This window comes from Nicotiana attenuata, unplaced genomic scaffold (genome assembly GCF_001879085.1).
Source record: "Nicotiana attenuata strain UT unplaced genomic scaffold, NIATTr2, whole genome shotgun sequence".
NCBI classification, from domain to species: domain Eukaryota; kingdom Viridiplantae; phylum Streptophyta; class Magnoliopsida; order Solanales; family Solanaceae; genus Nicotiana; species Nicotiana attenuata.
In genome coordinates, this window is record NW_017670293.1 from 1,072,649 (window position 1) to 1,096,221 (window position 23,573).

A 23,573-nucleotide genomic window follows, 5' to 3' on the forward strand; every position below is an offset into this window, starting at 1 on the left:
AGAAAAATGAGAATTAATTCAAAAAGTTCATTGACATGATGAAGAGCTTATCCATTAATGTTTCTTTGGTAGAGGCTTAGAGCAGATGCCTGGCTATGCTAAATTCATGAAAGATTTGGTGACAAAGAAAAGATCCATGGACTGTGAAACTATCAAGATGACCCACCAAGTTAGTGCTATAGTACATTCAATGGCTCTGAAATTAGAGGACCCCGATGCTTTCACTATCCCTTGCACTATAGGGAGTGCAGACTTTGCTAAAGCTTTATGTGATCTAGGGGCAAGCATCAACTTAATGCCCTACTCAGTTTTCAAGACTTTGGGTATTGGGCCACCGAGGCCAACTTCCATGCGATTGCAAATGGTAGACAGATCAATGAAGCGACCATTGGGTATTGTTGATGATGTTTTCGTCCGGGTGGACAAATTTATCTTGCCAGCTGATTTTGTGATCTTGGATTGTGAGGTAGATTATGAGGTCCCGATCATATTAGGGAGACCTTTCCTTGCTACGGGGAAGGCTCTAGTGGATGTGAAAGCAGTGGAACTCACTTTCAGGGTGGGTGATGAAAAGGTCATTTTTCATATGTGCAAGTCAATGAAGCAGCCCAATTGTACAGAAGTGTGTTCATTTGTGGATCTTGTCACGACTGTGATAATTGATGATACCAGTGCAATGATCAATGTGGAGGACCCTTTGGAGGCCGTATTGTTGAATCTTGATGTCAATGATGATGAGGGTCGAGTGGAGTGCGTGAATGCTTTACATGGAATGGGCTCTTATTCTTGTGAGCCTAGGAAACTCTCTTTGGATCTTAAAAATAGAAAGACCCCTCCAACAAAGCCTTCAATTGAGGAACCTCCGGTGTTGGAGTTGAAGCCATTGCCTCCATACCTCAGGTATGAATTCTTAGGCCCTAATTAAACTTTACCAGTTATTCTTTCCTCTTGTCTTACTAACATGCAGGTAGGTGCCACATTGGCGGTGCTCAAAAAGCGGAAAAAGGCAATTGGATGGACTTTAGCTGATATTCAGGGAATAAGCCCCGCATTCTGTATGCACAAGATTATTCTGGAAGATGATGCAAAACCCTCCTTGGAACATCAAAGGAGGCTGAACGAGGCAATGCAAGAAGTTGTGAAAAAGGAGGTGATCAAGTGGTTAGATGCCGGCGTGGTGTATCCTATCTCTGACAGCTCATGGACTTCACCGGTGCAGTGTGTGCCGAAGAAGGGTGGTATGACCGTGGTGACCAATGCTAATAATGAACTTATTCCAACCCGGACAGTGACCGGATGGAGGGTGTGCATGGACTACCGCAAGCTGAACAAGGTGACCCGCAAGGATCACTTCCCATTGCCTTTCCTTGACCAAATGCTTGATCGTCTTGCTGGGCGTGCCTTCTATTGTTTCTTGGATGGTTATTCAGGGTACAATCAAATTTTGATAGCTCCCGAGGATCAGGAGAAGACAACCTTTACTTGTCCATATGGCACCTTTGCTTTCTCTCGGATGCCTTTTGGGTTGTGCAATGCACCGGCACCATTCCAACGGTGTATGATGGCCATTTTCACCAATATGGTGGTAGACATTTTGGAGGTGTTCATGGACGACTTCAGTGTTGTGGGTGATTCATTTGACGAGTGTTTGAACAATTTGGATAGAGTGTTGGCCCGGTGTGAAGACACCAATCTTGTGCTAAATTGGGAAAAATGCCACTTCATGGTTGAGGAGGGCATAGTTTTGGGTCATAAAATTTCAAAGAATGGTATTGAGGTTGACAAAGCCAAAATTGAGGTGATTTCAAGACTTCCTCCCCCCACTTCTATCAAGGGGGTTAGAAGTTTTCTTGGGCATGCGGGGTTCTACCGGCGATTTATCAAGGACTTTTCGAAGGTAGTGAATCCCCTGTGCAAGCTGCTAGAAAAGGACGCAAAGTTTGTGTTTGATGAGGGATGTATGCAAGCCTTTGAACTTCTCAAGCAAAAGTTGACCACCACCCCGATCATTACCGCACCCAATTGGAGCTTGCCTTTCGAGCTCATGTGCGACGCGAGTGATGTAGCGGTTGGGGCAGTTTTGGGTCAAAGAGTGAACAAAATGTTACATCCAGTGTACTATGCGAGCAAGACAATGAATGAGGCTCAAAGGAACTACACGGTGACTGAGAAAGAATTGTTGGCTATTGTGTTCGCAATGGAAAAATTTCGGCCATATCTTATGGGAGCCAAAGTCATAGTGCACACTGATCATGCAGCTCTTAGGTATTTGATGACAAAGAAAGACTCCAAAGCTAGACTGATGCGATGGGTCTTATTACTCCAAGAGTTTGATTTGGAAATTGTGGACCGGAAAGGTAGCGAAAACCAAGTGGCGGATCATTTATCCCGCTTGGAGGAGGAAGGAAGGCCGTGTGATGGCCTAGAGATCAATGATGCATTTCCCGATGAGCAACTACTTTCTGTGTCGATGAGTGATATGCCATGGTTTGCGGATATTGCTAATTTCCTTGTGACAGGCATCTTCCCGTGTGAGCTCTCTTCTAATCAAAGGAAGAAGCTCAAACGGGATAGTCTGGACTTTTATTGGGACGAGCCATACTTGTTCAAGATTTGCACCGACGGAGTGATCCGGAGGTGTGTACCTGAGGAGGAGCAATTTAGCATCCTAGAGGCTTGTCATTCCTCCCCCTATGGTGGCCATCATGGAGGGGCGAGGACAACTTCAAAAGTTCTAAGTTGTGGATTTATTGGCCAACTTTGTACAAAGATGCAAGTGATTTAGTGAAAAGGTGTGACCAATGTCAAAGAGCGGGTGATATTTCGAAGAAAGATGAGATGCCTTTAAACACCATTCTATAAGTGGATATATTTGATGTAAAGGGGTATCGATTTCATTGGCCCATTTGTAAGCTCGTGCGGAAACACCTACATTCTTTTAGTGGTTGATTATGTCTCAAAATGGGTCGAGGCGGTGCCTTTGCCCAACAATGTAGCTAGGAGTGTGGTTGAATTTCTAAAGAAGAGCATTTTCACAAGGTTTGGCACTCCTCGTGCAATTATTAGTGATGGAGGATTGCATTTTTGCAATAGAGCTTTTGACACCTTGCTTGCCAAGTATGGTGTCAACCACAAAGTGTCTACTCCTTAGCATCCCCAAGCAAGTGGCCAGGTTGAAGTGTCCAACAGGGAAATCAAGAGTATTCTGTCTAATACAGTCAATGCAAATAGGACCGATTGGTCTAAGAAGCTTGATGATGCTCTATGGGCGTATAGGACTGCTTACAAAACTCCGATTGGTATGTCTCCGTATCGGTTGGTGTTCGGGAAAGCTTGCCATTTACCGGTTGAGTTAGAGCATAAGGCCATGTGGGCCTTGAGAAAGTTGAACCTTGATTGGGATGTGGCTGCAAATCTTCGGGTGGAGCAACTTAATGAACTTGATGAATTCCGTTTCCATGCCTACTCCAGTTCGTCCTTGTACAAGGACAAGATGAAATACCTTCATGACAAATATGCTCGTGGCAAGGAGTTTAGAGTAGGTGATTTGGTGCTCTTGTTCAACTCTCGGTTACGGTTGTTTCCGGGAAAGCTAAAGTCAAAGTGGAGCGGACCATTTGAAGTAGTGTGTGTGACCCCGTTTGGTGCCCTTGATTTAAAGAACAAAAGTGGGGAAGTTTTTAGAGTGAATGGGCATAGAGTCAAGCATTATCTTGGAAAAATTGATGACAGCCACGTGGTGGCACTCCTTCATTTCAAATGATGTGATGGTAACTTGCGTCGTGCCGCGACGTTAAATCAGGCGCTTCTTAGGAGGCAACCCATGTGTTTTTCTTCTTGTTTTTATTTGATTTTCACTGTAGTGTAGGATTGATTTTTGGGCTAACTGGTTGTGAGATGTTACAGGATTGTGTTGATGTAGTGCAGGACATAGTGGAAAAAATGAGCAGGTCTCTGAAGTTGTCAGTGTGGCCGCAGTCCATTCTGTGCGGACCGCACTGAAGATAGAGTAAAAATACAACTCTCTGAAGTTTGCCACTGCGGCCGCACTACATTTTGTGCGGTCCGCAGTGGACCTCTGCGGCCGCAGTCCATTTTGTGCGGACCGCAGAGCGTTGCCTTCTCAAGCTTTGAATCAAGTTGTGCAGTGCGGACCGCGGTCCATTTTGTGCGGTCCGCACTGGTTGGTGAGACTGGGCCCCAGGGTTTTTTCTATAAATAGTCCTTGAGGCCCACCTTTTACACTTTTCGAACCTTTGCATCTCAGAGCCCTAGAACACTGTTCATCCATTTCTTTGCTTGTAATTAACTGTGTGGACTTGTCACTCTTCATTTCATCTCACATCTGGTACCATTACTTGCCTTTTAATTGTTCAATTTTTGTTAATTTCTTCTAATTTTTGTTTTTCTTTCTTCCCTTTCTATGCTTCCTGTATTTTTCTTCAATTGAGTAGGTTAGGGTTGTTAATTTTTAGATTAAAATAGACATAGATAGTTAAAATCAATGGGTAAACATGTAGGGACACTAATTAGGTGAAAAATTGGACCCAAAAATCAAAATACATGAACCCTAATTTAGTGCCACAACTGGGCACTCAGTGCGGACCGCGGTCGTTTTTGTGTGGTCCGCGGTGCCCTTGTGCGGTCCGCAATACCATTTTGTGCGAACCGCATTGATGAAATTCTGAGTGATGAACCTCAGGCACTGCGGCCGCACTACATTTTGTGCGGTCCGCACTGCCTAGATACAGAGAGTGGGTAGTCTGAACCCCACCTCTGTGCGGACCGCAGTTGATTTTGTACGGTCCGCGATGACCCTAGTGCGGCCGCACACCATTTTGTGCGGTCCGCACTGTGTGACTGCTGCAACACTTCTGCAATTTTTCTTGTCTGATTCTGCAACTCTGTTCTTAACTGCTGCAACTGATACTAACAAGTCAATTGAATCATGTTTGCAGGCAATGGTAAAACAAAGAGGTAAACAACCGGGCAGAGGAGAATCCTCCCGGGGAGGGAAACAGAAAATGATAAAATTGACTCCCAAAGCTCGGGAGGCAATAAAAGCAACCAGAAAGGCGATAAAGGCTGCAGATAGAGCTGCTTCTCACTCATGGGGGAGTGAGTACGAACCTTCCCGGGAGATTTCCTCCGACTCAGTCCCAACACATATCCTTGACTGGCCGGAGAGGTTCAGGCTAAGAGACACACCTCTAGCATCCCCCACTGCCCAAGCGTCAGTGAACATTTCTTCTGGGTCGTCTGATGGCTCAGGTGAAGGTAGTGGGGAATACTCCACCGCTCCCACAGCTTCATTCTCTGGAGAGGGTGCAGTAAGTGCTGAGGAGGAAGCAAGGGGAGAACAAGAAGTAGGAGAAGGAGGTGAACCACATGTGGGGGGGCATTGCTAGAACGAGGAAGCCGGAGGTTTGTCAAGATAGATTTGTTAGTGAGGTGGCGTACCACAAATTCTGGGAATGGTGGCCGGTGAGGAAGTTGATCCCGGAGAGGAGCTTGGTAGATAGAGACTTGCTACCTCACAATCCCAATGTGAGGAGGCAATTTAGGGAGAGAGTTGGCTGGGCGCATCTTTTGTCTGACTGTGTAGATGCCAACGAGCACTTGGTCAAAGAATTCTACGCCAACGTTGCCCACATCAAAAAGGGTACAAAAGTGACCAAGGTGCGGAACTTGAAGGTGTTATTTGATGGGAAGACGATAAATGATTACCTTGGCTTCGATGAGGAGGATGAGTCCCTATACATGGCTAAGATGGAAATGGGTGAGGAGGTCCGTCCCTGGTTGGCACAGTACCTGACAATCCCAAGTACCACCCCCGATTGGTTGACTGCGGGCGTCAAAATTCTGAGGCGTAGTTTGAACTTCGAGGTAAAAGGGTGGGAAACGTTTGTGTGCAGCAGACTGGACCCGACTACTCATGACAACACCCTCCCTCTTCACCGGGCGGTGTTGGTGGCTTCGATCATGGCGGGGTACCCAATCAATGTAGGGAATGTGATGTAGAGGATTATCTCAATTGTGGGTGCCGAGCATGATAGAAACTACTCGTTTCCCAGTTTTCTCACCATGTACATCCGGGAATTGAAGGTGGAAAAGAGGCCCTTCGACATCAAAGTCAAAGCGAAGGCCCCTTTCTCCTGGTATAGCATGCAGGGGGATGATAACCCCAAGAGCAAGAACTTCAAGAGTATGGTTACTGCTCCAACTGGCCAGTCTGAAGAGCCAGTTGTGGTAGTGACCCCTGCTGAGCCTACCTCTACTTCCACTGCTATCCCTCCTGGTCCATCCACCTCAGCGGACCCGGAGATTCCATCTTCCCGTGCCCATCCTATCACTTCCCACCGATTGAGCCAGGCACTCCTTAGTATCAACAACTGGATGCAAACTGCATCATCCAAGTTGTCCATCTTGACTACCACGGTAGAGGCTCAGTCGGCACCTCCACCCCCACAGGTTCCACAGTCCATAGAGGATGCTCTTAAGGAGATGTTAGACAACCAGAAGAAAATCCTCGACAATCAGAAGAAGCTTGCTGAGGTAGTTGATTCACACAGCAAGTCTCTCAAGGAGCTTGCTAGGGAACACAAGAAGTTGAGGAAGACACGAGCCTCCAAGGAGTCCGTGAAGGAGTTGAGAGCGGATGTTGACAGACTGAAGGCAAATCAGTTGCCTTTAGATTTATTGCTCCAGGACCCAGTACCAGCAGCTGATACCCAGCCGGAGCACTCTCAGAGGCCTCCCAAGAGGAGAAGGATGATTCCCAGATCGGATGATGCAGTCATCCAGTTGGCAGACCCACCAGAGAATTCCTCCAGTCAGCCATAGGATGCACTTCCAGAGCCTGTCCAAGTCCAGGCCTAGGTCCCAGCAGCACAGTAGCAGACTACCGGGAACCAGTCTGAGGTTCCCGAGCATAGTGAGGACCCTGGGACCACTCAGGAGCCCAAGCAGACAGACAGGCCATAGGGAGTCCCTATATCCTTTTTCCCTTATCTTTTTGGTGCTTTATTTTGTTTAGTTGGCATTGGGGATAATGCCAGCTTTCATTTGAGGGGGTAGGCCCTACATTTTGGATGACTGTATATATTTGACATTTTTATGCTTTCTTGATTTTTCATCTTTGGGTTGTATATAATTTTAACATTTCGTACATTTATCGCACTTTTATTCTACTTTGGGTATGTATATAAAGTCATGTTCCATTGTGTATATTCATCCCATCTATTGTATATTCAAATCCCCTCTTGTATATATTCATTCTACTTTCCGCAAGTTTTTCATTCTTAGCTTCTTATTTGAGATTCGTAGCTTCTTGTTTTCAATGTTTGAAATAAGCCTTTGGTTTTCTTAATGCCACGGTTCTTTCCAAAGGTGGAGTGTTGTGTGAACCGGGTGGCTCTTCCCAATGATGGATGGCCTGACAACCTTCTTAAGGGTTTGAGTCCATTTTTCTTTTTGTTTTTAGTAGTTAGTAGTTAAGGGTACCTCAAGCAAAGCTTCACTTGGTCCTAGCACATTTGCCTTTGATCTTATGGTCAAAAACAAGTTGTTGTGTTTAGGATGGTGAAAGTCGTGACCTTGAGACTCTTGTGTTGGCCTATAATCATCAAGTGGTTTTTCGGGACCATTGTGAGCTTAAATCTTATCTAAAGTCGTTGTGGGCCCCCGACTCTGTGTCTTTAGCAATCCCATAGCTTATGTGGTGAGTAATCGTATTGCAAGTCCATGTCCCGAGCCATTGGTCTAGAACTTTCCTTGAATGTTTGTTGAGGCGAAATCCTAAGTGAATTTTGACTTGAGACATGATTATAGGCTCTCCTTGGTCCAAATGATAGCTTGAACACTTCCATAACCTACCAATGATAAGATCCCTAGTCAGCCCTTTTGAGCCTTAGACCTTTTTCCTTCAAGAACCATGATACAAGCCTATACCTGTTCTAAAAGATACCCTCTCTTGGCACCCGATCTTTCCTTTAGCACATGGCAAAAGTATAAGTTTGGGGGGAGAGACGAGGATTGCAACAAAGTGGTAAAAAAACACAAAAATGAAGAAAAGGAAAGGCAATGAAAAAGAAAGAAAAGCAAAAAGACAAAAAGAAAGTTCAATATGAAAAAGAATAAAAAGGGATTCAAAGAAAAGCAAAGAATGAAAGGTGTGGAAAGTTGAAAAAGGAGAAAAGGTTTGAAATGCATAAGAAAGAGTGACAGTGTGTCTCTCTAACCCCTTAGAAAGAATTGAAATGACTCAAAGAGTCAAGTGAATGGATGCCAAATGAATCAAAAGAAGTGCTTAAGGGAAGATGGAACCTACTTAGACCAAAACATTTCCTACCCTGAACCAAAAGCCTTCACAATGTCTCCACAAAAGCCCTATATGATCTTGAGTTGAATGAAGCTTACATTAGTGGATACTCACATAAGGGGCAAACATATGGTACCTAGAGCCGGACTTGTGGCTTTTTCTTGAGAGAGATGAGTGAACTTCCATTTACCTTGTTCTGAGTGCCATTATTCTAAAGGTGAGGTTAGCTTAGGAAGAGTTGAGGATGTGTGAGTTTGGGTTCCACAATGACTAAAGTAATAGAAAGAGTCCTTTGATGTGTTGAGTCAACCCTTGATGCTCTTGTGTCACACTTGATCCATGGTGTTTTCAAAGAGTAAATGTTGTTAATGATTCATGTGTATTGAGGGCAATTGTTAGTCCCAATTGAGGCTAGTTGAGGTCACTTTAGAACAGCTGAAAATTTCTTGGATGTTCCCTCAAGGGGTGGGTCTTATTTTGTTTGCTTGAGGACAAGCAAAAGCTTAAGTTTGGGGGAGTTGATAACTACGGATTTTGACGCATTTTATACTCCTTCTTGCTTATACTTTGATTAGAAATTCATACAAAATAGTCCCAAAAGGCTCACCAGTTGTGCTTGATTGCAGGTTTGATCAACCAAGTGACAAGATGTCAAAAATTAGCTCAAAAGGAGTAAAACTTGCACAAGCACCAAAGACAAGACAAAGCTCAGGCTAAATAAGGCCAGTGCGACCGCACTACATTCTGTGCGGTCCACACTGGGAGATTCAGAGAGGTGGATTTTCAGGCCAAGAGGCAGTGCGGCCGCACTACCATTTTGTGCGGTCCGCACTGAGATCAACGCGGCTGCAGTCCATTCTCTACGGTCCGCAGTGAGGAGAATTAGAGAGCTGAAATTTCAGGATGTCAAGCCAATGCGGTCCGCGGTCCTTTTTGTGCGGACCGCACTAGAAGCCTCCGTGGCCGCAGTCCATTCTCTGCGGTCCGCGATGCCAAGGTTCAGAGAGCAGTTTTTCAAGTCCAAAGCCCTAGTGCGGACCGCGGTCCATTTTGTGCGGTCTGCACTAACCCTGTAGGGGCATTTTTGTCCAGAATTGTCAGCTTAGTATAAATAGCTTCTTTTTCATTTTTAGGTAAAGCAGATAGTATCAGAACATAGCTGCGCTCGTGGGTTCGAAGTTTGTAGCCATTTTGGGCAATTTTATCTACATTTCATCATTGAATCTTTGTGTTTATCTTAGTAATTAATTAATATGAGTTTATCTTCATCTATTTCTTGTTTTTCTTCTTTAATTATGAGTAGCTAGACCCATAAGCTAGGGTTGTGGCTCAACCCTAGTGTGGGTAATTGATGGGTCTTGTACGGAAAAATTGACTATGGGTGTTTGATATTTGGGCTAATTCCATGTTTAATTGCTAAATTAGAGGTTGCAAACACTAGTTTGTGTTTAGTTGACTTTTGCTCTTCTTGAGAAAGAGAGCCTAAGTCTCTAGAATTAGTCCAACAAGGAATTGGGGCATACTTAAGAGAATTGATAGCCCCAATTAAAGGGTTAAACCGAGAGATCGTAATACCCGACTTGAACCCTAGTTGCTTGTGCAAATTTGCATATCCAATTGATCTTGAGAAAGTCAATTCGGGCAAAATCACTCAAACCACCGAGAGGTGTAGAGTGGGTAAAGTAGTGCAACGGTTATATCATACTCCCCAAATATGTCAAACGTGCCTTAGACTCAAGTACTCGTCAATTGACCACCTAGGCGGAAGTCACTACCCTAGTGCCTTTTAAACCATTTGAACAACCCGTAGCATTATAACTCTTAGCTTAATCTAGTTGCATTTACCATTTGTAGTTTGATAAATAGTAGAAGTAAAACAAAAACCCCAAAAATGTTTAGAAGTGTAATTTGGAACACATACGCAACTCTACACTAGATAGATACTCGATTCCAAATTCTAGCTCTCTGTGGATATCGATCCTGACCCTAAATCGGGTAAAAGCTGCTCCGACCCTCTCTCGCTACTCAATTAGTAGTGCGGAGTAGGCTGCGATCAACACCCCGCAGGAGATAACCCACCTACTTCGCCTCAAACTAACATCTCTTTATACCCTTCCACCGTCATAAACATCACACAATCACTTAATCTTCTTGAGTCTGAACTCATATCACGACATGAAGTCTACTTCACTCCCCAACTAAACAATGAAAAGATCCTTCAACACACCTATAACTCGGGGCTATACATCAAATCAAGATGGAAATCAAGCACCAATAGTTCTTTCTACACCTCAAGCAGAACCTTCTCGTCACATTCAAATCATATGAACACATCTCGCAGTCACATCATACTCATCACGTAGCCATCTAGCAATCACTTCCACTAATAGGGACACTACCGAACATATAAATTAAAAAGTACGTGCTCACACAATCAACACCTCAGTGCTCAAGTTACAGTCAAAACCCAGCCTCAAGTCCTCCAAACTGGCCCAACATCAACACACAAAAATCACATCTCGCACCTCATCCAGGGAATCATAAACTGTCATGATGGCACCTATCGTGGTACTAGGCAAGCCGACTTTTTACAAAAAACAACACGATATATTTCATTTTAACGATAGATTCAAGCTATTTACTAATAAAACTTCATATAGAAATTCTATATAACGAAAGTGTGGAAAAAAAAGCCTGACATCGGGTGTCACTAGTCATGAGCATCTACAAAAAATCTGTCCGAAAATACTGAGACTAAGGCCCAAACATGGCATTCAGCCTAATTACCGAAACTCTTTCTAAAACACATAAGTATTATATAGTTTCAACCAAATATGCAACTTTATAGTTGCTACGGGACAGACCAAGTCACCATCCCCAATGGTGCACGCCCACACGCCCGTCACCTAGCATGTGCGTCACCTCAAAATAGTAAAACGATACGAAATTCGGGATTTCATACCCTCAGGACTAGATTTACAATCGTTACTTACCTCAAGCCGATCAAATCTCTACTCGCGATGCTCTTGCCCCTTGACTCAGCCTCCAATGGCTCTGAATCTATTCACAACCAGAACAATACCATCAAGTACTTAATGAAGGTACAATCATCTCAAGAGGGGATAAATATCAAATCATAAAATAGTTCAAGATACCATTATTCAAAATCTCAAATGTCAAGAAGATTTTCAACTATAATCCGAAAAAGTCCACCGATTAGTTGATTCGCCCAACACATGCGTCATGCAATTATATCAAACATAATCAAGTAACAAGAAGGACCGGAGTCCTAGATCAAGTAGGGTCGTCACCCAATTATCAAGAGAATCAAGAGCCATATTAAAAGTGGCTTTCCCATCCATACTCAAAATGGACAAGGTCCATGATTAGGATGGAGTGTGAATCCAAAGTCAAGATGGGTTAAGATCCAAATAAAAGGCATACCAATAAAAGTGACAAAGTCACTATCACAAGAGGGATAAAATCCCAACAAGAATGCAATGATGCTCAAGCAATCCGTATATGTGGGCGAGTTAAATTGTCTTTCAAAAATACTTCACATGACACTCATATAATTTTTAACAATATCATAACTCAATTACGAAATTATACCCTTAATGACCACTAATAAATCAAAATGCCTCAAGATATTCTTTCTCAAGCAATAAAGCAAGTAAACTAGTAAAGTAGCAGCGAAGTCAATATGACAACAAATTTTACCTCAATTTCACCAAACCTTGACCAGTTACAATATCTCAAAAAATTAAATTAAAAGAAACACTCAAGTTTTATGTGCAAACCTTGGAGCTTTAGTGTTTCTAAAGCTCAAACGACATCAAGGGATTTAAGATCTTCTAAGCTAAGAAAAGAGCGATTTTCCTAAAGTGTGCTCATTATCTTGAACGAATGTCTCTTGTACCACAAGTTTGAGAGAGTTTCTCCACAAATCCAAACATAGGGTTTCAAATAAGCTTAACCCATCTTGATTCTTGAATTTAACATTCAAACATATATTCAAAAGATAATGACTAAAACTTTTATGTAAACAAATGTGATCTTAATGTGTTGTGAGAGAATGGAACTTGTGTGGATTGAGAGTTCTCCAATAAAAGGGCTAGAACAAAGAAGAAGAAGAAGAAAATGTCTATCAGAGAGAGAAAGAGATTTTGCTAATATAAAGGGTTTATCTCCCAAATGGGTAGAAGCTAGATATTATTTTTGTCAAATGGATCAAAATAGATTTAAGGGATCCAATAGGATATACTACGTCTTTTTTTTAATATCCCCTTTTTATTATCAAATAAATTAGAAAAATTAAATTTAAGAAAAGTGATAAAACATTAGCAATAAAAACAAGATCACCTAAATACACATAATTTATTTATAAAATTTAGGGTGTTACAAATTTAATCTTTTATAATATGTTGAAAATAATTCATAAAATATTTTTTATTGATCATAGAAATAGAACAATTTTACTTTGGTCTTGAGAGTTTCTTCTTTCGTTGAAGTTAGCAATCAATAATTTTTAGAAACTTAAATTTTTATAATTTAATTTTATAACTCAAACACAAATTTTAATATAATATTTATGTAATTTTTAAAACTTTTATATTCATTAAGATAGGATACACGCGCAACTCGCGTATTCTAAGACTAATATTAGGAAAAGAGAGGATAGCTCTCCATCTGATCTCCGGTTAACTAGCACGGTTCAAATCATTTGTTTCAAAACTAAGTGAATTTCTTAAATAGTTTTTGCTAAAATGAAAATATGCGTAAAGTTTTTGAAAAAGAAATACTCCTTTGTGGCCCTTCCCCAGATTTTAGGTGAATACGAGATATTTTGTGCATCGAACTTCTTTTTAGAAAATGAAAAATATGCTTAAAATTTTTGAAAAAAATACTCGTTTGTTCTCTAGTAGTGTTTGGTTGTAATTTTCTTTCTACTAATTTTTTAACAAACACTTTCTAGAAACAAATGCGTGAGTTGTTGATGGTCGGAGTAGGGAAAAAAAGATTCTAAGGAGTTGTTGATGGCCACTTAAACTTGCACCCGATGTCATCCCGGTAAACAAACTTACAACTTTCTCATTTAGATACTCAAAGTTGAGAGAATAAGTATTATTAAATACCTCTGACCGTTGACCATGCTTGTGTGGTAACGCCTTGTGTGATGTGGCAATAGTACGTGCCAATCACGCGAATTAGATTTGTGAATTCAGTTTATTGGAATAAAAAATACTAAAGAAAGACAGAAACTAAAAATAAAAAGAAAAACCCAAATGCCTCCAGGTACCCCCTCCTCATCTTCTTCGTTACCCTCTCATCACGGTCCTCTTATCTCTTACTTTTTCTTTTATTTTTTTCGTTAACACTTCCCCTTTTCTTCCAATTCTTTTTCTGTCTTGACATAAAAGAAAACTATTTTTCCTCTTCCTCTGTATGTTCCGTCGTTCATAGTTTCACAGCAAAAAATTTCGAACTTAAAATTGAATCAGTAAAATCCACGGTATTTCACAACAAAGGAATCAAAACTTAAAAAATGAGCAGCATAGGAACGGGTTGTGACTTATCGGTGACAATATTATTGCCAGACGGCAAAGTATTTCAGATTAAATATGCTGGCAAAACCGTCGATAACAGTAGAAACGAGTTATTCATTGGTGCTTAAAGGTTCTATGGTTGACTCACACTTTGACCATTGAAAATGATGGCTTGGGGGTTTGGGCAGACTCCATTTGAGCAGAACGATTTGAGCAGACTTCATTTGAGCATAACAATTGAAAATGTAGAGTTCTTCGAGAGAGACGACGGAAAATGAGTGTTTTAGGGTCTTTAGGTCAAAAATGACACGTGGCAGGTTTTAATTCGTTTATTGCTGATTGGGTTGCTACGTTTGTGAAATTATTATGCACGCGCTATGATTCAACGGTCGGATGTGTTTATTAGTTCACTTATGCCGGGAGGTTTTTTTGCCAAAAAAAAGTAACACTAATTCTGAAAAAAAGAAAATGTAAAAAAGAAAACGGAGGAATATCCGTTGAAAACTTCAATGCGTAAACCAACGGAAAGAGAGAAAACAAACAAACGACGAAGTATTGACGCAAACCGAGAAAAAAAGAAGAGAAATCAGAAACGAGGAAAGAAGCAGGTTGTAGATCAGCTGACATTTCAACAGCATATATATAAAAACCGGTGCGCGCCAAACCCACCGAATTCCCCAGTTCACACGGGTCGCGTGCGTCTACTACGATTCTTCATAGTTACGCCAAAATGGATGATTTCTTCAATTGAATTTCAGCTCGGAAACCCATGGCTTCGTCGCCGTCGTTTCTCACCGGCGAGAGAGCTGTGGCAGCACTCTTCATTGCTCGAATTGTCTTTTCTATCCCTCAATCGCTCCTCTCCGAATCCCTCTCCCTTTCTCTCCTCTCTGTCCTCGCTCTCTCTGTCGAGATCTCCGTCGATGCCTCTTCTTCAGTTTCCCTCCCTCACTTCTTCAAAACCAGGTTTATTTATGATTAAGTTTATGCTAACCCACCGCAATTATCATGATGGTCACTGTTTTTTTATAATTTAAAAAATACCTTTTTTGGATTGGCCGATGGAATAGCTTGTGCCTTACAGTTCTAACCACTAGGCTGCATCTGCAATTTACAAGTTTACATAGTTTTTGCTTTGATTGTTGTTTTGTTTATTTACTTGGAAATATGTGGTTGAATATGGCTAATTTATGAATGATTATTGTGCTTTTTAATTTATGCTCCTACTAATATATTTTTCCTTGTACTGTTTATTTATTTAAGTTGTGGTACTATTTTTCAGGCCTGGTGCATCATCAGGTATATTTTTGGGGGCAGTAACGCTTCCTGGGCTTATGGTATCAAAGTTGATCCAGGTTTCAAGAGCAGTATCTTTAAGTCAAGTTGGAACTGAAGGTATACCACTGGTTGTTGTTTTTTACTGAACATGATAATGGATTGTTTCGAGAAATAAATGAAGGTTTAAACAACATAACTAGTTAACATGAAATAGTAATGACAGTTATGATACCCAAAAGTGCAGTATGAAGAATAAGGATAATTTGTCTGTGAATTGATACGTTATTAACACTATTTTTTCTAATATTTACTATATTGTGCTTGTGTAGCTGTCTACTGTATCTCTTAACTCAAAAGATTGTTAAGTTGCGTTCTATCTTGTGATGTTTGTACATGGAAAAGGGCTGTTTAGTAGAGGAAAGGTATAATTTTGCTTTTGCTTGTGTAGTTAAGAAGGAGCGTGGTTGTGTTTTACATATTTATTCACCTAATAGGTCGATTTCCACTAGAAACTTTCGTTAGTATATGTGAGATTGTATTCAGGATTTTTGTTGATTCCTACCTTGCCTCGCCTGTATGAATGTCTTCTTTTGATTTTGACCTTTTAACAGAGCTTGAAAATCTGCAACTACTATATTGGGTGACATCTGCAAGTTGCGTCACCGTGCTAGCTTATCTCTGCTTCATTTTTTACCGTCAATCAGACAGCAAGAATTGTGCTACTTTTCGTATTAGCTTAAGTTGCATAGCGTTGTATTGCGGAGTGTGCTGTGTCTCATTTGCTGTGAAATCTCATGATGGTAGGTCAATTTCTCTTTCTTATATTCACTTATTGATTCATTGGTCAACCCAGTAAGTTAGTTGAGCCTTTCTTAACAATTCTTGGTCAACTTCTCCTGTAGGGTGGTATGCAGTAGCAATCTTATTGTGGCTGTTCTTTCATGGATTTGCAGCAGTAAAACTAATTCAGAATATTCTTCACACTTTTCCAGCATGCGCTTCAATTGGTTGGTCATGTTACTACGTTTTTTCATTTTACTGGATATATCTGTAGCATCACAACTACCAAATTGCACACTTGATATGAGGGTCCACTCTGTTGTGCAAAGATTCAGTTCACATTCTCTTTCCACTAATCACAATAAAACTAAGATTTATTTCGGTGTTAGACAATATGAAGGAATTCTTTTACCTAGAGCTTCATTCTGCCAGTTTCCCAGTTCCATTTGGTCATGGTTTAAACAATTGTTGGATACAGTTACATATCTGCTGATGTGTATACGTTCCATCAATACATATATGTCGATTCATATCCATCCCACTGCTGCATAGCTGATGATTCATATTTAATGGCTCCTGTTATAGTCATGCCAGATGACGCAAAAATGTAGTAGGTAACAAAGATGTTATAGACACATTGGCGATAATATCGTGTAAAGACAAATCTACCGAATACGAAGATGATATTGGCAATCTTTTTCACTCTTCTTAGGATTAACCTTTATTTCTTGTTCTTTTCTCGTGAAAAATTGTTGTCTAACTATGGGAAAGGAAAAGTCTTAATATAAAAAGATCTGAAACTTGACAGTAAATTTTGGACTTTTCAAACTTTCTTTTTATATTCTTATTTTAGGGTGGCTCACATTTTGATGTTAGTTGGAAGCATGGCTCGCTTTTAGAGAAGATTAAAGCTGCTTGGATATTGTAATGTCACTTATGATGTAGGATTGGCTTGTAGTTTGTTGAAGTTGTCTTATCTGAAGTTTGAAGGAGGATTCGTACGAATTATATACAATATTTAATGTGTTTTTAATAGTTAATTGGATTAAAATAATGATTCAAATAATCACCTCAAAGTTCACAAATTATTTCTAATATAAGAACTTGTGAAGCCTATATGCAGCTAAAGTGCACTTAATGCTGATCTACGATCAATTTGCTATGACTGCTGCCAAATAAAAACCCTCCAATTCCATATCGAATTCTGCAACTTTGAACAATGCGCTGGATATTAAGTTGCACTCTTGGAACATATTTTATTCCACACAAAGCACTGTTTGAACATTCTTGTTTCGGCAATCTATATTTCTTGTTATCTTAGAGAACAGAGGCTCAAATCTTTTGACTTGTCCTATTTCGTTTTGCTTTGTTTGATGAATGGTCCTCTTGTCTTCTGCACACTAATTTGACATTCTTGTTTCTCTTCTCAGGAGAAGCATTACTGGTTACTGTTGGCCTTGTTATCTATTTCAGTGATATGCTAGCTTGTACTGCTGCTAAGGTTAGTTTCATACTTTTACTTATCTGATATTAGATGAAATGGATACCTAATAAGCAGTATTGTGTCTGTGAACAGTCCCATGGTTACTTTACTGCATCTAAGCTAGTGACAGTACCATATGGAGTCCAGAGAAGTGAAGTTAGCATTATTATTCAGGTATTGTACAAGCTGTTAGTTTTCTAGACTATCCTTTCCATATAGAGTAAAAGATTTTGATTCAGAGTACTGATCACAAAAGGTAACACTATGTTCCAGGGATTGATTACTGGCCTTCTTGTTTTCCCTATGCTATTTAAAAGCGTGCTTCAAATTTTGGAGCGGGTCAGCTCGGCACCTTCTAGAGATAGAGGAGATGATCAAATGAGGCGATCTTTTGTGTTCTATGTTTCCCTCGTATGTGTTCTTGTTGTAGCTGTGCCATCATGGATGCAGCTTGTTCAAGATTTTCATGTGCACCCTTTTCTGTGGTAAGCGTCCCTTTAGAACTCATTTATGTCGGATAATTGGACTTATTATGTTGCATATTGTTATTCTGTTGCATGATTTGGTTGATGGAGGTCTAATGGTTTGTAGGGATGATTCACACTTAAATTAGACAATTAGATTTTATTGATAAACAGTTACCTGAGACTATGCAACAAGTTGTGTGACTTATAACTGGTAGTTAAAGACTACTTTAAAAAAAAAAGTACTCGAACGAAAAGGACAAGAGTTGAGAAGACTTTGCTGTATCTTGAATGGGATGTTTAGATGTTTTTCTTGCTTCTTTTTCATTGGTCTATGTGTACTTAAGTATTCTAAGAGTTAATACTTCTTGGGATAAAGTTTACATTCTTACTCAGTATTCTTTAGTATATTGAGGCAAGAGAGAAAAAATAATGTAATTGACCAGGAATTTGCTCTAAACAGCTAAGTTCATCGTTGTTTTTCAGTTTTTACAAATGTGGTTCCTGAAGTTATAGGATCAGTTCTTGGTAACGTGTTAAGCTCATCTAGCGCCTATGTTATTCCTACCTTCTCTGGATATTGATGCCATTGAATCAGATTCTGAACCGCAAATTTATGCAATTCTCACCTGCTATTTTCATATTTATTTTTCATCTCCTACTTCACCATCAGTGGCTACCTCTAGCATTTCAACATTAGTTTGTGGTTTTCAATGGCTATTTTCACAAAATTTTAGTTCTGAAGATCCTAAATAATTGTGGAGGCATGACTTTTGAGCTTTGAGCATTTTCACAAAATTTTAGTTTTTAAGCCAAGCTCTAGCTTAAGTAACACCAACCTTCGTTCGCGAAGCTCGGTTAAGCTTGAGTTCAAGCCAAAGACCTATGAACTGAGTTGAGCCCTTGAGGCTCTAACTCAGCCCTAGGCTTGTTGCTACCATCTACCCAAGTGGAGCCAAAGACCTATGAACTGAGTTGAGCCCTTGAGGCTTTAACTCAGCCCTAGTCTTTTTGCTACCATCTGTCCACGTGGTGAACCATCAGGGTAGAATGATTAAACTAACTGAATTAAGAGGAGATTCTAAATTCTTTGTTCGGCTTCCTGCTCCTTCATTCGTGCAGTGAATAGCTCTCATATCATTTTACAGTGAATCAAAGCATATATCCTTTTCCTCCAAATATATGGAAAGTGTTACTATCTTTTGCTCATGTCTTAGTTTTCTGTCTTGTGATTGCTGCAGGGTATTGGACTTTGTTCTGTCAGAACCGCTTAAAAGGTTGTCGTTGTGTATCTATTGGTTGGTTGTTATTTATGTATCAGTTATCCGGTTTTACAACATTTCAAAGAGCAGTAAGATTGAGAGGATTCTTCTTCGGAAATACTACCATTTAATGGCTGTTTTGATGTTTGTTCCTGCTCTCATACTTCAGGTGATTTGAGTTGAAATTCTTTACGAAATCTTTCTCCTTTTGGGCCTATTATTTATTTTTATGAGAGTGGTGTTGACCATCTATGTCTTTCTTCAGCCGAAGTTTCTTGATCTGGCTTTTGGTGCAGCTTTGGCAGTTTTCTTGATATTGGAAACTATACGAGTAAGGTTTCACTGCGCTCTTGTCTTGTTTCTGGATTTCATTGGGTACAACTATCCAATGTTCCTGTGCAATTTATTATAATTTTTGATCTTATGGCTGTAGTTGTGGTAGGCCATATGGAGGGATGTGCAATGAAGAACATATCAATTTACAAGTCAAATCTTTTTCTTAGCCTCCCCCCCCCCCCCCCCCCCTAAAAAAAAAAAAAAAAAAAAAAACCCAAAAAGGACATTTCCCAATATTAATTATAAAAAGAAAAAACAGAAAACGAAATGTCTGTCAAGTTTAAGCACGCTTTTCAACTGAAGCCAAGCCTGTCAACTAAAAAGTATCTTATGTTCACTTCATATTGACTTTTGATATGAAACTTCTTGTACATGTTAAGCATCAATCAGTTTTATATAACTGAAGTCTGAATAAATTGTTGCACTTTTTTTAAATACGGAAGTATGTAATATATACTTGTAAATGCAACATGTTAAATTGTTCTTTTTCTTTTTCTTTGTTACCCATGTTCTTGGTGAACTCATTATGATTTGTGGCAATGCTTAAACTATTCATGATGCTAGTTGACATGACGCTTCACGATATTTGTCATGCCCTTTGGGACAGATATGGAGAATCTGGCCCTTGGGACAGCTTGTGCACCAATTTATGAATGCCTTTACGGATCATCGTGACACTGATCTTCTTATTGTCAGGTTTGAAATGATTCCTCCATAGCATAAAACTAGTTACAGCATATCCCTTTTGTTAACTCTAACCATTTGCCTCCTTTCCATTTTCAGCCATTTTTCACTCTTATTAGGATGTGCACTTCCTATCTGGTTGTCCTCTGGTTTCAGTGACCGACCATTAGCCCCTTTTGCTGGGATCTTGAGCCTTGGAATTGGAGATACAATGGTAGAGTTGCTAGTCTTAGCTTGTCCTATATCTTTCTCCCTGCACTAGTGTAAATATGCTTTCCAAGAACTCCTGAAATTTAGGGTTCTAGTATGATGCAGAAAGTCTAACATGCTTGAAAAGTGAAAAAATCTGGAAAGGCATCTTTTCACTAGATCACTTATTGAAAAGGATTATACTGATGTAACAGGATTGGTGTCCCCTGATCCCTTGGTAGAAGGCTTTCCTGCTGTTGGCCTTGTGGCCGGCAGACGTTCTTGCGTCTTTATTGGTGTTCTAGAAGACTAGAACAATAAACGATCTGCAATGAAGAAAGATTTATAAAGTTGTGACTTAGCTTTAGTCCAAGCAAGCACAACACTCTGCAGGGGAAACTAACTGCAATAGTGAAGAAGAACACTATTGGTAGTTTGAGTAGTAGAGAATGAGTTTAGGGTTGGTGACTCATTATTGATTATCATTTATGCACTGTAAATATTAATGTTAATCCTTTATGCAGGCATCAGTGGTTGGCTACAAGTATGGGGTCCTCCGCTGGAGTAAAACTGGCAGTATGTCTCTGTTCCCTTTCGTGTTTCGTCATTGCTTCTTTTGTATCCCTCACCATCTGAATCTATTAATTCTCTTTGGCAGAGAAGACAATTGAAGGCACTGCTGCTGGCATAACATCTGTCCTGGCTGCATGTTCCATTCTACTTCCACTTCTAGCTACATCTAGATACATCTTAGATCAGGTAGCTCTCTCCCTCAAACACATGTACAAAGGGCTGTCTGCATGCATCCTGTTCAGACCAAAAAAAGTGCTCTTGTACATGTTTATATATTAATGAGAAAGGAAATTATGTGGCCTTGGTTCAATTCAAATGGCAGTTATGCAGCTTGAACTTATTCTAACTGATGCCGTAAGAGGCATAATGTGAGATCACCTTAAAATTAACCTCCTATCCTTAAGAATAACGAATCTCATTCTAATTGCTTAGTGGCCCCTAATTATCCAAAAACCTATCAATTTCATGCCCTCTTGGGGCTGAATCGTCGAATTAAAGTAGGCACTGAGATCAGTGAATGGCGCAACCGCACATTTTTCTTAACTATGAAAGCCAACTATTGTTAAGATTCTCATAATTAACTTTGTGATTGGTTTTGATGCTGTATTGGCAATTGTGCAGAACTGGTTTTCTCTTCTTTTCGCTGTGACAATAAGCGGTCTGTTGGAAGCCTACACTGCCCAGCTGGATAATGCGTTCATACCTCTGGTGTTCTATAGCCTTTTGTGTCTGTGAACACCTATCCGCTGATCCATGAACTTTAAACTACTTTTCTGAAAACAACACGCTGATCTTTTGACAGTATCATTTAAGCACACATTCTTTTTGTAGATATCACTGTAGTAGAGTTACTTGACATGTACAATAGGTTTGATAGGAGAAAAAGCAAAAGCTACTCTTTTGTAATCTAGATGCAGAATTTGTTTACCGAAAGGTTCAAGTAAATTTTTTTTCTTCAAATGTTGTAGTTGTAACTTTTGCCTTTTATACTTCATCCTCCTTTAACGGTATGGATGTAAATAAAATAGTCAATCAGAGCTTACAGGCGCTAGGAGAGAAGTATTTGTCGAAATTTCCATGTTATGTACTGGTATTTTGAACTTAAACTAGCAGTAGTTTATGATTCATCATCTTTTTACCCTTCAAATGTTTGATTCTATTGAAGTGGAGCACTGCAACGACGACGACGACCCAGTAAAATTCCACTAGTGAGGTTTGGGGAGGGTAATTTGTACGCAGACGCTACCCCTAACCCGAGGGGTTAGAGAGGCCGTTTCCGATAGACCCTCGCACTACTAGAAAACTGGCAAAAAGCGTCCAGAAAAATTGATCGAAATCGGTTGGAATTGAACAAAAACTGATTGATTTCAATTCGTCGAAAAAACAATGGTCGCTAATGCAAGGCGACCGCAGATGGTTGATATTTTCGACCGAAGTCGGTCGGTAATTTTCAACCCACTTTGACCAAATAATCTGACACAAAATAAATTTACCGACCAAATTCGCTCGTTCTTCTTGAAAATAATTTTTAATTATTTTTAAATTAGCGATCGACTTCGGTCGGAATTTTAATTATTCATTTTTTTACTATTGTTTATTTCAGACCGAACTCGGTCGGTAATATTAAAACATTTAAAAATTAAAATCAAAATTCCGACCGAATGACTGAAGTCGGTCGGTAAATTTAAATTTCTGCAAAATTTAACTGAATATTTTCGACCGATTTCGGCTGTAGGCGGTCGGTTTTCTGGGTAAGTTTTTGGCAGAATGCAGCCGTTTTACAGTTGCACCACCTGCCAACAACCAATCACCTATAATGGCAGCATTACATTACTGCCATTCAGCCAATAACAATAATAACAACAACAATAACAACTATCAAAACTATATTAACAATATTTATAGAGTTTCAAATACCAAACAACAAAACGTTTCACAAGTTAAAAGTTCAAACATCATTCAATGAGTGTTTTGTACTACATCATCTCCATCTCCATGTCCATCCCCACTACTAGAAGCTTCATCGTCGGCATGGTTCGAAGGATCACGACGAGAAGGATTAGCATCTGGGGAAGACTCATGAGACCGGGGAATCGGGAAAGCACCACTAGCAAGAAGATTGGTCAGTTGATCTTGAAGGACATTAAATTGTTGGTCCCTCTTTTCTAGCTGAACTTGAAGGGTATCAAATTGTTTATCTCTCTTTTATTCTCTAGCCTTTGTCTCTTCAAACTCTGCTATCAGCTTTGCGATCTTCTTCTCCATAGCCGAGAGAGTCGACCTATCAATTGCCTCGCCCTGGGCGGAAGTCCCTATACCTTGCAATCCAGCACTGTAATGCCGAAATGATCTCTCTGAAAGGCCGTATACTATCCTATTTTTAGGACCACCGCCAACATCCAACCATATCTTCTGCGCTTCTTCGTCTGAAAGGGTGGTCGCTCGCCTTGCTCATTCGGTGGAAAGCTCAGAGTGTACTCCTCCACATTAGTCTTGTAGCGACCCTTTATTTAGAAGATAGAAAATTATTAACTATATAATATTATAAATATTAATTTCAAATTATAGTAGTTATGAAACTTACATATGTAGTCTCCGCCCGGTCCTCGACCCATCTAGTTGGATCTGTCGGTGCCTTCTTCTTCCGGATGTGAGTCT

The 23,573-nt window shown here is 40.2% G+C and overlaps 1 protein-coding gene across 1 annotated transcript; it reads left to right on the plus strand.

Moving 5' to 3' along the window:
* Positions 1–14,396: 14,396 nt before the first annotated feature.
* On the plus strand, positions 14,397–21,987 carry LOC109237376 (dolichol kinase EVAN). Its single transcript, XM_019403674.1, has 14 exons — positions 14,397–14,832; positions 15,149–15,261; positions 15,756–15,944; positions 16,047–16,151; positions 17,355–17,425; positions 17,501–17,581; positions 17,681–17,892; positions 19,113–19,302; positions 19,399–19,464; positions 20,077–20,165; positions 20,253–20,367; positions 20,867–20,918; positions 21,001–21,101; positions 21,537–21,987. Exons 1-14 carry the CDS (start codon positions 14,636–14,638, stop codon positions 21,648–21,650), a joined length of 1,695 nt encoding a protein of 564 aa, XP_019259219.1. The 5' UTR covers positions 14,397–14,635; the 3' UTR covers positions 21,651–21,987.
* Positions 21,988–23,573: the final 1,586 nt, after the last annotated feature.

Bases quoted from the DNA above. Each gene is read 5' to 3' on its own strand.
- LOC109237376 (XM_019403674.1), top strand. From the start codon at position 14,636: ATGGCTTCGTCGCCGTCGTTTCTCACCGGCGAGAGAGCTGTGGCAGCA. The intron at 15,262-15,755 runs GTATACCACTGG...ACCTTTTAACAG, and splicing joins AAGTCAAGTTGGAACTGAAG to AGCTTGAAAATCTGCAACTA. The intron at 17,893-19,112 runs GTAAGCGTCCCT...TGATTGCTGCAG, and splicing joins CATGTGCACCCTTTTCTGTG to GGTATTGGACTTTGTTCTGT.